Below are 15,307 nucleotides of genomic sequence, written 5' to 3'. Positions count from 1 at the left end.
TGTTGCTGCTGGCTGGGAGGAGCTGCTCCAGCCTCCTGCCTTCCTCCACACACCTCCCATCCCAAGCCCCACACAAGGTGCTCTTTGTGGTGCATTCTCACTGCAGTCCAAGAGGCCCTGCCTATGCCTGGGATATTTCAAAGCAAAAGCTAGCAAACAACACCTTGTCCTTTCATAACAAGGCTGTCTACTGTGGTCAACTTGGACAATTTTCATTCTTTGGTCTTTTGCAAGGGAACAATGGCTGATGTGTCTCTGATGGGGCCACAGAACAGCTGTCCCTGGATGGGATGTGTGTGGGAATGGTGGTCCTGCCTCCCACCACGGCTACAGCTGCTGCTCAAGGCGAGGCTCCTCAGCCTAACTGCAGTTGGTCTGATCAAGGACTGCTCTCAGCAGGTAATTCTACGTGTTCTTTATAAACACTTCTGTGGCAGGTAGGGGACTCGCGGACTTTCTACCCTGAGGGAGCTTGCTCCACTCACTCTGCTTCCCTCTTAGACCCAGGGGTCCAAGATGCCGAAGAACTGGGGCAAGGAAAGAAGTTCAGTCTCATCTTGGCCGCTGCCTGGCCTTGTAACCCTGAACTCTTTGAGTTTCCTGGGTCTTGGCTTAGTTTAGACTCTGTATCCATGGAGGAGGCCTCGGCATCCAAGATACAGAAGAGCCCCTCTCAACAGTGAATCCATTAGAAAAACTGCTACCAATGTTCTTTTGGTCACTTTTTGCGGGGAGGGGGTTAGATGGAGAATGAAAGGGACTTGTTGAAATATTAAAAAGAAGCATTTTGGGGGTTGTCTTTTTGGAAAAGATATTTTAGCTTTTAGGATTGTCTCCTCCCTGTTCAAATAGAGGGAATAAAAGCTCTGTTGTGTTTACCTCATTTTCCTACCCGTAACACGTCTGTGCTCACTGGGCACCCAACTCCAGGGTTTTTTTCAGCTTGTGGCTGTATGAATTCCTCAAATGGCGCAAGTGGCCTCTGCCATGAGAGCCTTGTAATGGGCTGGTGGGGGCTGACTCAGCCACACAAGGGCAGGAAGGACTTCTAGGCTTCCTTCCAGAGGGGCAGGCAGATAGGAGCGCCTCATCCTGCCACCGAGCCTGCTCTGAGGTGAGCAGAGGGTCCCAAGGTCACTGCCAAATATCCCTCCTGTGCTCCCATTGCTGTACCTACCATTATATTCCAGAACGTTGGGCCTCAAGATTTTCTTGACCTTACCTGAGATTTCAAGTGGATTCTAAAATTCAAGAATGAGAGGGAGAGGGCCTGATAGGGTTACTCGAGGAGGAGGGTGAAGTCCCCCGGGGTCTCCTAAATACGGTCCTTTTAGAAGCCAGGCCCAGAGGGAGTTAGAGCTGTAATCTGTTTGACTGGAATAAGAAATCCCAGAACCACTCAACTGGCCCCCACCTGCTGGGCCTCCGCCCACAGCCTGACAAAGATGCAGGATCTGCTCAATCAGATTCTGCCTGGTGAACATTTAACTGCCATTTACATCCAACGGGAGCTCAGAGGAAGCCTCAACAGTTTCATTTCCCACTTTACTCATCTTTCAGGAAGTCCTGATAGCCAGAAAGTCCTGATGGGGGCCTGGAGGATGTGCTCCATGGACCCAATTTGTGAACTTTCCCTGGCGGGCTTCCTAAAGCATCTGCTTCCTAAATACTCAGTCACAGCTAAAATCTGGGGTGAGGGTTGGGGAAGCAGAAGGAGATGGGAGAGTAAGTAAACTTCTTAGTTATTTTGTTTTATCTAAGCAGAACATTTGGTGAGGTTTACAAAATGTCCTTTTTATCATTATTTTGCAATAAAATTTCCCTTATGTGGCATTCTTTGAATCTAAGCCCTGATAGCTCCTTAATGAAAGAAGTAGTTTCTGCCTGGACAAAGCTCATATCCACAGAAATGAGAAAGGCCATGGAAATAACGGGGAAACTTGACTATGAAAGCAGTATGGATGCTAGTTATCAATATTGTACATTGGTGGCTCACAGGGACTACATTATTTTCCTTCATGTTACTATAATGGAATAGCCAAGGCTGTGTACTTTATAAAGAACCAAAGCTTCACAGTTCTGGAGGTGGAAGGTGCTACATCTGGTGATGGCGTTCTTGCTGGCACAAGGCACACATGGGACACATGGCAAGAGACAAGAAACCCTCCCTCTTCTTATAAAGCCACCAGGATTCTATCAAGGGGGCTTTACCTTGATCACTTCCTGCAATCCTAATTACCTCCCAAAGGCTCTACTTTTGAATGCCATAGCTGGATTAAATTTTTACCCTCTTACTACCTTACAATGGTGATTAAATGTCACCATTCAGACTATATCAAAACCATAGCAGAAACTAAAGAGTACTACCAAGATTCGTGTTTCTTTCCAGTTTCCTGGGGAGGGTGAGCCCTAAAACGGTGGATGGACAGATGCAGGGAGACATACAAGGGCTGGGAGGAGCTATACAGACCTTCTTGCACCCTGGAGTTCAGACCACTCGATGGTCTTGTCTAGTTATTAATCTTAGAACCATCCTAAGTTACCAGGTTACTAGACACTGGTTATTTTAAAATTGTAGCGTGATTTGGAAACTATGATTTTTCTTGTATTAGTTCAGTAGATTTTTTCCTCTTTTTTTTGCTTTCAAAATGTAACTTAAGAAAAACAGTAGTTGCTTTAAGCCATTTATGACTGCCCAGAGAATTTCTCAGTGGGCCTTTGATTTCAGGGTATGCACTGCCCATATTCTTTCCATGGTTACCTTGAGACATTTATTAGAGAAGCAGCATGGTTCCACAGGATGAAGGCTATGGTTTAGAGAACCTGGCACACAGAAGGTGCTTTGCACACATCACCATGAGGATGCATAAGAATGTAGATTATTATAATTCTATTTTCTTTCTTGGGAAAGAAAATAGAAATTTAAAGAAATACGTAAGCTCCAAAAGTTGCTCAGCTTGTAGCCCAATAATACTAATGATGATAATAATGATAATGATAACAATGCCTAACATTTACTGGACTCCTCCTATGGTCTAGCACTGTTTGATATACTTTAGTTACATGATCTCACTTAATTTTCCCAATAACTCCAGCTAGGTTCTCAAATTATTCCCATTTTATAGGTGCAGAGATTAAAGAGCTTGCCCACAGACGCAAAAAAGGTGGCAGAGCAGGGACAAGAACCTAGATAAGCAGCCCGACTCCAGATAGAGTGCCCTGCAGACTGCACTTCTTGGAGGATCCCACCAAACCTAGCTTGACCAGACCCCATGGGGCACTATGCATGGCTGGGCCAGTCACCCTCTTGACCTGGGCCTCTGCTTTGTGTTCTCAGGACCAGTGCCACCTACCCACTGGAGTGGTGGTGCATTCAAGGACAGGTGGCATGCCCCATACGGATGTTTTAGAAGGGGGAATGGGGAGAGGGAGTGGATTATAGGACAGTGATGGCTCTTTCCCTGATGACAGGTAGAGTTCAACTGGCCTCCGGGCAGCTCTGTAATACCCATACAATGTGTGCACAGATTCTTCATGTTCATAAGTCTTCTTGTTCTACTAGATACTGCCTCCTAAACCCCTGTCCTGTGGAGGACAGGAGGAGAAGCTGCACCGTGCTCACAGAGGAGAGGAAGGGCAGGCTGAAGAAGGAGGCTGGTCCACAGGGCCCTGGGGACTGCAGCCAGGACTCCGTCAGCTGGGAGCTAAATGGCTGGATTGCTGAAAAGAAGGTCGCATCTCCCTGTGAGCTCCGAAGTGGGGCTCTCAGTCACCACCCTTCTGGGAATGGGGCTGGTGAGGGGGGGATGGCAACCCTACACATGAGCTAGCCTTCCAGGGAAAGGCATGGAGATTATTCTTTCCAAGGACTGCCATTGTTTCAGTTACTATGCTAATTTTAAATAAATTTACTCATTTTGCTGTCTTTGGAGAGCAGAATTTAAAAGTACTATCACTTCAAGCTTTAAAAACATTCTCTTGTGAGGCCGACAGGAGGATGTAACCATATCGGGATTTTGTCACTGAGGTATTTGACTGGCTGCAAGGGAACCGCCTACGTTTATGCCCCACTCGCCTGGGGTGGCACATGTGAATCCCACGCCCAGGAGGATTCCACCCCTGTCAGTGCCACCCGCAGCCGGTCACCCTTCCCGCCTGCCCGAGGTCTCACGGCCCTGCCGGGGAGGCAGAGCTACTCACGTGAGACACACTGCGGGATGGAGCCGCCTCGGAAGAGGGCCGGGGGCGTCTTCCTGCTGAGCCTCTTGATGAGGCGGTCGCGCTCATTCATCCTGCAGGGAAAGCAAACAGGGTCAGGGTCCAGGTCACCCCAGCACATCTCCAAGAGTCTGGTGGGTGACTTCAGGTTGTAAGATCAAACAGAGAGATGAAGTGGGGTGGGCTCCCCACATCCAACGAAAGGTTCAGTTTCCCCGGCTGCCCTGCTGTTTACTGTAGATGCTATCTCCCAAGTTGAGTGCAGAGCTCTCTTTCAAAAACTGCCCCTTTTCAGTCCCTCCTGTCCCCAAAGCCACATACCACCTTCCCCCTCACTGAGGGGCACCAAGATACCTTTTCCACCGGCAGCAGAACCCAGAGGGATGTTTCCACAGCAAATGCCCCAGTGCCTCCCTCCAGGCTGCTGCCCCTTTCCCCAGCCAGTGCACCCCCAGGGAAGAGCCCTGCTCCCTGGTGCTGCAGGGCTCTGGTGGGGCACTGCTCGTGGCTGTATGAAGCAATGCTTGCTTTGATTGCTAATGAAAATTTAGGCATTTTCTTCTAAAGCCCAAGGACAAGGAGCTCTCCCTGGCTTTCCTGAGCGTTCCCTCCATGGTTGCTTTGAAGAAATATGGAACAATCCCAGAAGATGGCTGGTATGTACAGTGGTCTCCGCAGTCCCCAGCCTCTGTCTTTACTCCTGCCCCTTGCCCTCAGAGCCTGGGGTTTGTTTTCTGTTTTCAGTTTCCCAGAATCAACTGCAGTGGGAAAATATTAAATGGAAAATTCCTGAAATGGACAATTCATAGGTATAAAGTGGATACCATTCTGAAAACGTCATTCAACTCACTTCCTCTCATCATGTAAGCATTGTATCATCTGCATCATCAAAAGAAGGGTGGTTGTAGTACAATAAGATTGATAGAGAGACCACCTCATACCACTTTCATCGCAGTGTATTATTATAATTATTCTAATTTATTATGTTACTGCTATTAGTCTCTTACTGTGCCTAATTTAGAAATTAAACTCAGGCTGGGGATTTAGCTCAGTGGTTCTGCTGCCTGCCTTGCAACCAAGTTTGATCCCCGGTACCAAAAATAAAAATGAAACTTTATCACAAGCATGTTTATATAAGAAAAAACAGTATGCACAGGGTTTGGTATCATCCATAGTTTTATGTGTCCCGTGGGGTCTTTGAACACATCCCTTGTGGGTAACCTCTGATTTTCATCCCAGGATGTCATTTGTTTGCCCCCCAAAGAGGCTTCTGGTATACAGGAGTTTGGCAATGCCTTCTATTATGGGTTGGAAAAAAAATTTTTTTTTGGTATCAGGGATCAAACTCAGGACCTTGCGCTTGTGAGGCAGGCAGGGTGCCAATGAGCTAAATCCCTGGCCCCCCCAAAATTTTGAATTCAATCCATAATAAATGATACAAGTGGGCCCAGATCTAACCTGACTGGTGTCCTCAGAAGAAAAAGAACCTGGAGCCCTTATGAGAAAAGAAGAATAAGACACAGCTGCACACACACGAGGCCACGTGAACACACAAAGAGAAGGAGGGCATTTACAGCCAAGGAGAGGCCTCAGGAAAAACCAGTCCTGTCCATACCTTAACCTTAGACTTCCAGCCTCTAGAAGTGTGAGAAATAAACCTATGCTGTGGAAGCACCTTTGTTATGGCAGCCGGAGCACCTGTGCAGACTTCCATGCCCCCAATTTCCTTCACGGGGGGTGAGGGCACCCCCACGGGCCTTGAGTTTCAGGAGTCCTGTCCCTGACCACAACCCCTTCATCTCTCTTCCAAGGGACTTCAGGAGAGGAGGGGGTCCTGGGTGTTCTTGGGCTGACATTTCTTATACATGTGAACATCTAAAGACAGCATTTTCTGATGATCTTGGCTGAAATGCCACCTCCTTCATCACCAGTTAAGGGTGTGCCTCAGCCAGCTTACTTGGCAGAGTGTCTGCAGGCTAAGGAGGAAGATTACTTTCTCTGGCCCTTCACGATGGTTTTCTCTCTTCCCTGCCCTTTTCTTTTTTCTTCTGTGGGACAAATTAATCTCACTGGGGCCAGGTGAGCAGCTCCCCTGCACTGCAGGGATAGGCAGGTACCTGAGAATACACCTGCTTCTCTGTGTAGCTTCTGTCCTTGACTGTCAGCAGCTCCCAAGCTGGGTTCAGGACATAGCCAGTGTGACAAAGGGCTTGTCCATTCTTGGGCCTTGCCCACCACTTGCCACAAATTCTGTACAGAGGGTACTGACAGGCCCTACTTAGGTCACTATTTGTAGCAGTGCAGCCTTGCCAGGTAGGACCTGTGTGGGGGCATACAGATATCTGATGCTCTCTCCCTAGATCCGGGGGTGATACAGGGCCAGGTTCTGCCACCATGCCCCTCCTCCATCCTTGCCATCTCAGAAGTTCCTCCTGGTGATGGGGTTTATAGACATCACCGAACTACAGCGGTGGGAGGAATCTTTGAAATCCCACCACTCAGTCTCTTACTGGGCAGGTGAGCGAAAAGAGACTGGGCCAAGCCAAATAACCTGGCCAAGGGCCCACTGCACTTTCTGGTGGGACTCCTGGGGCCAGCTTCTGCTGCCTACTTCCCTTGTGGAATGGCACTTGCTTTTTTCTCTTTCTCTGTTTTTTTTTTTTTTTTGTATTAAATTCTTTTATTGGTACATTGTAGGTATACAACACATTTACATTTCTCATGGGGAACTGTACCTTTACATAATGCATCTTGGTTCTTATTTTTTCCCCATTCCTAGCCCTCCCTTCATGCCCTCCACCCTTCCCTATTTACAAAGACTTTATTTCCATTTTTTCCATTTCTCATCATTTTTTCCTTTCCCTTCTTTCCTTTCCCCTGCCCCTCCCACTACCCATACCCCTTTGGACCTTTTCTTCCTATTTTGCATTATCAATTATTCATTCTAATCATTGGTACATTTTAGGTATACAATATAATGACATTCATCATTGGAAATTTGCACCTTCACATAATCTCTCTTGGTTCTTATTTTTCACCCTTGCCCAGCCCTCCCTTCAACCCCTCCAGCCCTCCCTATTTACAAAAATTTTGTTCCTATTTTTCCATTTTCTCATATTAATCCCATTCCCTTCTATCCTTTCCCTTAGCCCTCCCACTTCCTTCCCCTTTGCCCCTTTTCTTCCTATTTCACATTACCTATTACACATTTAGTCCTTATTTACACTTTCAGTTTCTCACACTAGAGAAACTATTCGGTATTTACACATCTGTGTCCTATTTATTTCACTTAAGAGTATTGCCTCAATGTGCATCCACTTAGCTATGTCTCTAATTTCTCATTTTTGATGGCTGAGTAGTACTCCATTTTATAAAAAAAACCACATTTTCTTTATCCAGTCTCCAGTTGATGGGCATTTGGGCTTTTTTCAAGTTTTAGCTATTACAAACTGTGCTGCTATGAACATGGGTGCACATAGATCACTGCGGTATGATTCCTTTAATTCTTTGGGGAAGATCCCCAGCAGGGGAAGAGTGGGGTCAAATGGGATTTCCAGTCCTAGTTCTTTGAGGTATCTCCATACTGATTTCCACAGTGCTTGCACCAGTCTACACTCCCACCAGCAGTGGAGCAGGGTTCCTCTTTCCCCACAGCCCCACCAGCATTTCTTATTGGTGGATTTCATGATAGCAGCCATTCTTTCTGGAGTGAAGTGGAATCTCAGCATTGTTTTCATTTGCATCTCTCGAATGACCAGTGATGTTGAACATTTTTTCATGTATTTATTTGCTATTTCTACTTCTTTGTCTGAGAAATGTCTGTTCATTTCAGATGCCCATTTTTGGATTGGGTCTTTAAATTTGGGAGGTCTGATTTTTTTAAGTTCTTTATAGATTCGAGATAGTAGACCTTTGTCTGAGGAAGAGCAGGTGAAGATTTTTTCCCACATTGTGGATTGTCTCTTCACACTGCTGGTGGTTTCTCTTGCTGTGCAGAAGCTTTTTAGTAAGAAGAGATCCCATTTGTTGATTGTTTGTGCTAGTTCATGGGCAACTGAGGTTTTGTTCATAAAATCTTTGCAGATGACATGATACTCTACATAGAAGACCCCAAGAACTCCACCAAAAGTCTTCTAGACTTAATAACCAAATTCAGTCAAGGAGCTGGATACAAGGTCAACACACAAAAATCAATAGCTTTCCTCTACACGAATGACAGACTCACTGAGAGAGAAATAGGGCAAATAATTCCTTTCACAATAGCATCCAAAAAACTGAAATACCTAGGGATCATCCTAACGAAAGAAATCAAAGACCTCTTCTCTGAAAACTATGGCACTCTGAAAAGGGAGATTGAAGATGATATCAGAAAATGGACAGACATCCCCTGCTCCTGGGTAGGAAGGATTAATATAGTGAAAATGGCCATACTTCCAAAACTGCTATATAGATTTAATGCAATTCCAATTGAGATCCCAGCAGCATACTTCATAGACCTTGAGAAAACAATCCAAAAATTCATTTGGAACAAGAAGAGACCCAGAATAGCAAAAGCAATTCTAGGTAACAGAGACATGGCAGGGGGTATCACAATCCCCAACCTGCAACTCTACTACAAAGCTACTGTGATAAAAACAGCATGGTACTGGCAAAGAAACAGACCTGAGGACCAGTGGAACAGATTAGAAGATGCAGAAACAACGCTAGTCACACTCAGCCATCTCATCTTCGACAAAGGAGCCAAACACCCTCACTGGAGGAAAGATAGCCTCTTTAATAAATGGTGCTGGAAAAATTGGGCTTCAACTTGCCAAAGTTGAAAACTAGTTAAAACTAGACCTGTATCTCTCACCATGCACTAAACTAAAATCAAAATGGATTAAAGATCTAAATATTAAAATAGAAACTCTGAACCAGTTGGAACAGAGGTTAGGTAGAACCCTTGAAGACATCGGTGTAGGAAAAGATTTCTTTCTCTGTTTTTAATGAAATATTATTTAAAAATCTGACTCCGGGCTTTTGAGGGACTTACTCTGTGCCACAGCCCTTTCCACTCATATGAGGAGGGGTCTGGAGGGCCAAGAAGAGGTGTCCACCATGGCTCATCCCTGCCCCACACCTCAAGTATTGGGGACCTTACTACCCCCTGCTCAGTGACCCCTAAATCTGCATCCAAGCCTAACCTGACTTCCTCCTAAGCTCTGTCCCCTAGAAGTAGACCATACAGCCACTGTGCATGCCCCATGCCTTCAGGGATGGACAAAGGGTGCTTTTCACATGTGGTATGGGCAGAGCTGGACATGGACACCTGTGAGCAAATCCCCACACGTGCAGAACTGAGCCAAGGCTGGGAAGGGAGCTCTGGCTCAGACCTTCCGAGTGGCTGGGAAACAAAGCGCTCCAGTTTTCATGATGGGATCATCAGCAGGGTACAGAATTATGTATTATTTATTGGCCTGCTAAGTAACTTTCAGATACTTAGATTTTACACATGGTCTCTACTTACACTCTTACGCCAAGGCCTGCAAATGTCAGGAGTGGGCCTGGTTGTGTTAACTGCATCACCTCATTTGTTTTGTTTTGTGCTTTTAGTGTGGGGATTGGATCCACGTCTTGCACATGCTAAGTACATGTTCTAACACTGAACATGTGCTCAGTGCTCTACATCCCTGGCTCGTTACTATAGATTTTAACAAAATGATAAACAATAAAATATAAAGTGTCCTTATACTCCTCCCTGATCTCATTCTTCTGCCTTCTATAAACAAAAGTTGGAAATAACCTCCCTGTTCATATTTTGTGTTTTTGCTCTACATCCCTAAGTTTATATGTATTCACAATTAATAGACAATTGTCTTTTAAAATACAAATATGTAGTATCATTTATTTCATACTTGCTATTTATTTATCCATGCTTTTTTTTTGGTTCTTTTCTCCTCTCATATTTTATCTACTGGTTTAGAGGGAACCTTATTAGCTATTTTATTGGTAACTTTTAAGTTTCGAACCTGTTTATAAGGTCAAATGTTAGAAAACAATTTAACTCACCTCTTAAATAATACAAAGATTTTATGGAAGGAGGGATGTGGCTCAGCGGTAGAGCACTTGGGCTAGACATGGGTTTGATCCCCAGGTACTGCAAAAAATAATCATTAAAAAAACAAATCCAAACTCTTGCCAGGTGTGGTGGTGCACGTCTGTAATCCTAGCTACTTGGGAGGCTAAGGCAGGAGGATCACAAGAGGCAGGCCTGAACAATTTAGCAAGTCCTTGTCTCAAACTAAAACATAAAGAGGGTTGGGAGTAGGCATAGTTCAATAATCTGGGGGTTTGATTCCCAGTATGAAACAAAAAAAGAAACTTTAGAATACCCGATTCTGATTTTTCTTGACTGTTTGAGTTCAGCACTGAAGCTTACTTAATTTGACTGCTGCTCTGTTCAGGTGATCTGTCTTTTCCTCCGGGTTGCTTTTACAATAATTCTGTTTACCTTTGATGTTCTGCAGTTTCACAATTGCATAACATGACAAGGTGTAGACATGCTTTTATATCCTGCTCAGCTGCACAGGCCTAGAAAGCTACAATAACTTGCAGGTTTATCTTTCCTCCGGACGGAACTATGAAAGCTACTTCTGCCCCGTTCTCTAGTTTTGCTTGTCCTAGAGCTTCTATTTTGTACGGACCCATGTCCACATCTATACCTCTGTCTGTCTCTTTATATTTTTCATATCCCTAAATTTCTACCACACTTACCTAAACTATTTTTAAATTCTCCAATGTATTTTAAATTACAACATTTTCCATGTCTATATTGTTTCTCATTACACAAAGCACAAGTGACCAAAATAAAGAATAGATAAGTCAGGCTTTGTTAAGAACTTTTGAGCTGGGCACAGTGGTATGCATCTGTATCCCACCTACTCTGGAGGTCTAGACAGAAGTGTGACTTGATCTTAGGATTTTGAGGCTTTCCAGGCAACATAGTGAGATCCCTTTCTCAAAAAAGAAAAAAAATAACAAAAACGTTTGTTCATCAAAGGATATTATCTAGGAAGTGAAAACACAACCGTGAAATTAAGAAATTTGAAAATCATATTTGATAAGGGCCTATTATTTAGAATATACAAATACCCCCACAAGCGGACAGCAAAAAGATAAACAATCCAATTAATAAAATGGAGGAAGGACTCAAATAGACATTTTTACAAAGAAAATACATAACAACCAATAAGCTCATGAAAAGATATTAAACATTTAAGTCATTAGGGAAATATAAACCAAAACCACAAAAAGATACCATCTCACATCTCCTAAGATGTTTATATAAGAACCAAAATAAAAATAACAGAAAAGAGCAAGTATTGGAAAGGGTGTGGAGAAACTGGAGCCCTCTCACATGACTGATGGGTCTCTCAAATTGTGCAACTACTTTCCTCAATAAGTTAAGTATAGAATGACCATATCTCCTGGAAATTCCACTTTAATATTCCCAAATAAATTGAAGATGGACTAAAATAGATATGTGTATACCAAACAATATCCATAGCAGCCAAGAAGTACAAACACCCTGAATGCCTGTCAATGGATGAATAGAAGCAAAATGTGTTCTTTCCACCCAATGGAGTATCATTCAACCATATAAAGGAATTCAACCGTGATAAAGGTGAGAACCTGGGGAAACTATGAAAGGAGGATACTGACCCAAGAAGTCCATCTATAATTATATAAAATCCCAGAACAGGCAAATGTGTACAGAGAGTGGATTAGTGGTTTCCAGAGAATGCAGGGGAGGAAGGTGGAGAAAACAAGGAGGACTGATCCCTTCAAGCATATGGGATTTCCATTTGGGAGATGAAAATATTCTGAAATTAGACAATGGTAATGGTTGTACAACACTGCAAATGCACTAAATGGTACTGAATTTTATATTTTAAAATGATACTTTTTTTTTTGGTACCAGGAATCGAACTCAGTACCTTGAGCTTGCAAGTCAGGCGCAGCGCCACTGAGCTAAATCCCCCTAAAGTGATACATTTTATGTTATGCAAGTTTTGGCATAATTTAAAAATAATTCAATTTAAAAAGATGGAGGAATAGGTTTTAAATCAAGGTAAATTCTTTCCTACCACCTAAACTGCCAACAATGATGTCATCTTCAGTGTTATTTCTCCAGTGGTGGGGGGTGTTAGAATAAAAGTGCATTCGCTGATTTTTTTTCTATGTTGGTATAAGTTGGTAAACCAGCTGGGATTCACATATATGAAAGATTTTAGGTAAACACAAATTCACCAGAGGTGCACACAGTCTTGGTGCCTCCCCAGTAATGATGGTGAAATCCAATCTCACACAAGTTCTTACAAACGGCTCTTTTTAGAATTTGACATACCTTAAAGAAGGTGTTATGTTCCTGTCCCAAAAAGTGAGTAGTTTCAGGAAGGAGCAGAGGTCTAAGAAGGGTTATGTTGGGGAAAAACAAACTCAAGTCCACATTTCTGCAAGGGGCCTATTCCTGCAAAATTCACATATGCTTGGCCACCACAGGCAGGAGCAGGGAATGCCCAGCAGTGACTGCAAATCCCACAGCCGAGAGGGATCAAACCACCACAAAGCCAAATCAAATAAGGATTTTTCGAAACTAATTTTTAAATTAGCTGCTGGGCAGTTTGGAAAGCATAGGCAGAGAATGTAGCTCACTGTTAGAGAGGCTTGGCTAGCATGCACAAGGCGTGGGTTCAGGCCCCAAGCACCACAAACAACAGCAAAAACATAGATGTTATGGGCACCTCAAGAAGAAAGCTAGTTAGTTCCGTGTTCCTTTTCCTCTTGGTAAAGCCAAGTATCCATCAAGCCTCCAGACTGCTGAAATTCTAACCTGTTTTTTTTTTTTTTAATTCTTTTATTGGTACATTTTAGGTATATAATACGTTTACATTTATCATCGGGTGCTTATACCTGTACATGATGTATCTTGGTTCTTATTTTTATCCCCATTACCTGTGTCTAACCTGTTTTTAAGGATACTTAGAAAATGGCATTTTAGAGCCTCCTTCAGTTAACTTAGTTTACTCGTTACAATCTGAACATAAAGAAATGAGAACCTTTTGGGATCCACTATATTCCAGAACTATCTAGAATATTAATAATAAATATTTTGTAGAATCAAAAGCCTGACTTTGGGCCAGGGATTTAGCTCAGCAACACAATGCCTGCCTGGCAAGCATGAGGTCCTGAGTTTGATCCCCAGTACCAAGAAAAAAGAAAGAAAGAAAAAGCCTGATTTAGTCAAACACATTTGTATAATGGGAGAAAATAACAAATGCAAACCAAAGAGCCTATGAGTTTAATCAGGTTTTTGCATACCTGGGAGCTGGGCATGCTTTAGAAATTCTATTCTATTGCAGGGTAGTTCATGATTCTCCTTCCCATTTTCTGCCAAACCATATAGATCCCACTTTAAAAGTCTGACATTCCAACTTTTCCTTCATTTAGCACTTATGTAGCACCTACTGCATGTGAGACCTGGTGCTAGGAACAAATTTACCCAAGATAATCATTATACCTGTTAACAAGCTAAAGAAGGTGGAAAAATCACCATCTTATCAGTTCATGCAGATAAAACATTTTACAAAATCCAATGCCTATGTATGATTCAAAAACAAACAAAAATCCTCTTAGCAAATCAGGAGTAGAGGTGGAATTTCTTTAACTTGACAAAAAACGTGTACAGAAAACTTGCATTAACATCACACTCAGTGGTGAAAGCCTGCATGGATTCTAACTAAGACTGGGAATGTGGCAGGTAGGCCCAAGAATTTACCCTCATTCAACATAGAGCTAGAACTTCTAGACAGTGCAATAAGGCAAGGAAAGCAAGTAAAAGGCATTAGAATCAGGAGGGCAACACTAAGTGTCCTTGTCAGCAGATGTCAGGATTACATAGATAATTTCAAGAAATATCTATTAGTGTGTAAACACAATACTTGTACAACTAATAAGCGAGATCATCAAGTTGCAAGATAGAAAATGAACATACAAAAATCAGTTATATTTCTATAAATTAGCAATGAACACATAGACTCTGAAATTAAAAATGCACTCAATTTATGACTGCTCAAAGACACATATGAAATACATATGTATCTCTAACAAAACGTTTACAGGACTTGCGAGCTGAAAACTCCATAAGCCCCATGAGAGAAATCAAAGATCTGAATACATAGAGGGACTTGGCATTTTCATGGATTGCAAAATTCAACACTGTAAATATGCTAACTTTCCCCAAATTGATATAGCATAGGTTTAATGCAATTCCTGTCAAAAGTCCAATCATATTTTTTATAATTATAGACAAGATTATCCTGAAAAACCATATGGAAAAGCAAAGAACATTGTTAAAACTATTCAATGGAGGAATCAGTCTACCTAACTTAAGGACTATAATTATCAAGACTATAATAGGTACAATGATCAAGAGAGTGTGGCATTAGTGGAAAAATAAACACATAGATTAATGGAACAGAAGAGAGAACCCAGAAACAGCTCTACGCAAATGTCCACCTAAGTTTTTCTTTTCCTTCACTTCCCTTCCCTTCCTTTCCCCTCCCCTCTCCACCCCTCCACTCCTCACTTTTCTTTTCTTTTCTTTTCTTTTCTTTTCTTTTCTTTTCTTTTCCTTTTCTTTTCTCTGTGCTAGAGGTTGAACCCAGGGTCTTACACATGCTAGGCAAGCACTCTATCACTGAGTGACACCTCTGCCCATCATCTAATTTTTGATGCAGCAAAAGCAACTCGATGGAAAAAGGCTTTTCAACAAATGATGTTTAAACTATACATATAGGCACTAAATAAAACAAAATAACAGAAAACCTTTATTAAACCTAGTGTGGTGGTACATACCTACAATCTCAGCACTTTTAGCAGGCTGAGGCACGAGAATTGCAAATTTGAGCCCAGTCTAGGAAAATTAAGCAGCTTAGTGAGACCTTGTGTCAAAGTAAAAATAAAAAGGGCTGGCGATGTAGCTCAGTGCAAGGTTCTGGGTTCAATTTCTAGTACTTCAACAAAATGAAACAAAACAACAACAACACAA

The 15,307-nt window shown here is 42.7% G+C and overlaps 1 protein-coding gene across 5 annotated transcripts in view; it reads right to left on the bottom strand.

Moving 5' to 3' along the window:
• Atp8a2 (ATPase phospholipid transporting 8A2) overlaps positions 1-15,307 on the bottom strand; it is a 641,036-nt gene that overhangs the window by 7,911 nt on the left and 617,818 nt on the right. For all 5 annotated transcript variants that reach the window (XM_087199399.1, XM_087199396.1, XM_087199392.1 and 2 more), the window contains one exon: positions 4,201-4,292. In XM_087199399.1, coding sequence (XP_087055525.1) covers positions 4,201-4,292 — 92 coding nt within the window. The remainder of the gene's footprint in view (positions 1-4,200; positions 4,293-15,307) is intronic.

The sequence above is a fragment of the Heterocephalus glaber genome, unplaced genomic scaffold (assembly GCF_053883595.1).
Source record: "Heterocephalus glaber isolate CG9 unplaced genomic scaffold, H.glaber_assembly_v1.0 deba00001719, whole genome shotgun sequence".
NCBI lineage: Eukaryota > Metazoa > Chordata > Mammalia > Rodentia > Bathyergidae > Heterocephalus > Heterocephalus glaber.
The sequence above is the reverse complement of the archived record's forward strand: the minus strand, read 5'-3'. Positions and strand labels throughout refer to the sequence as shown.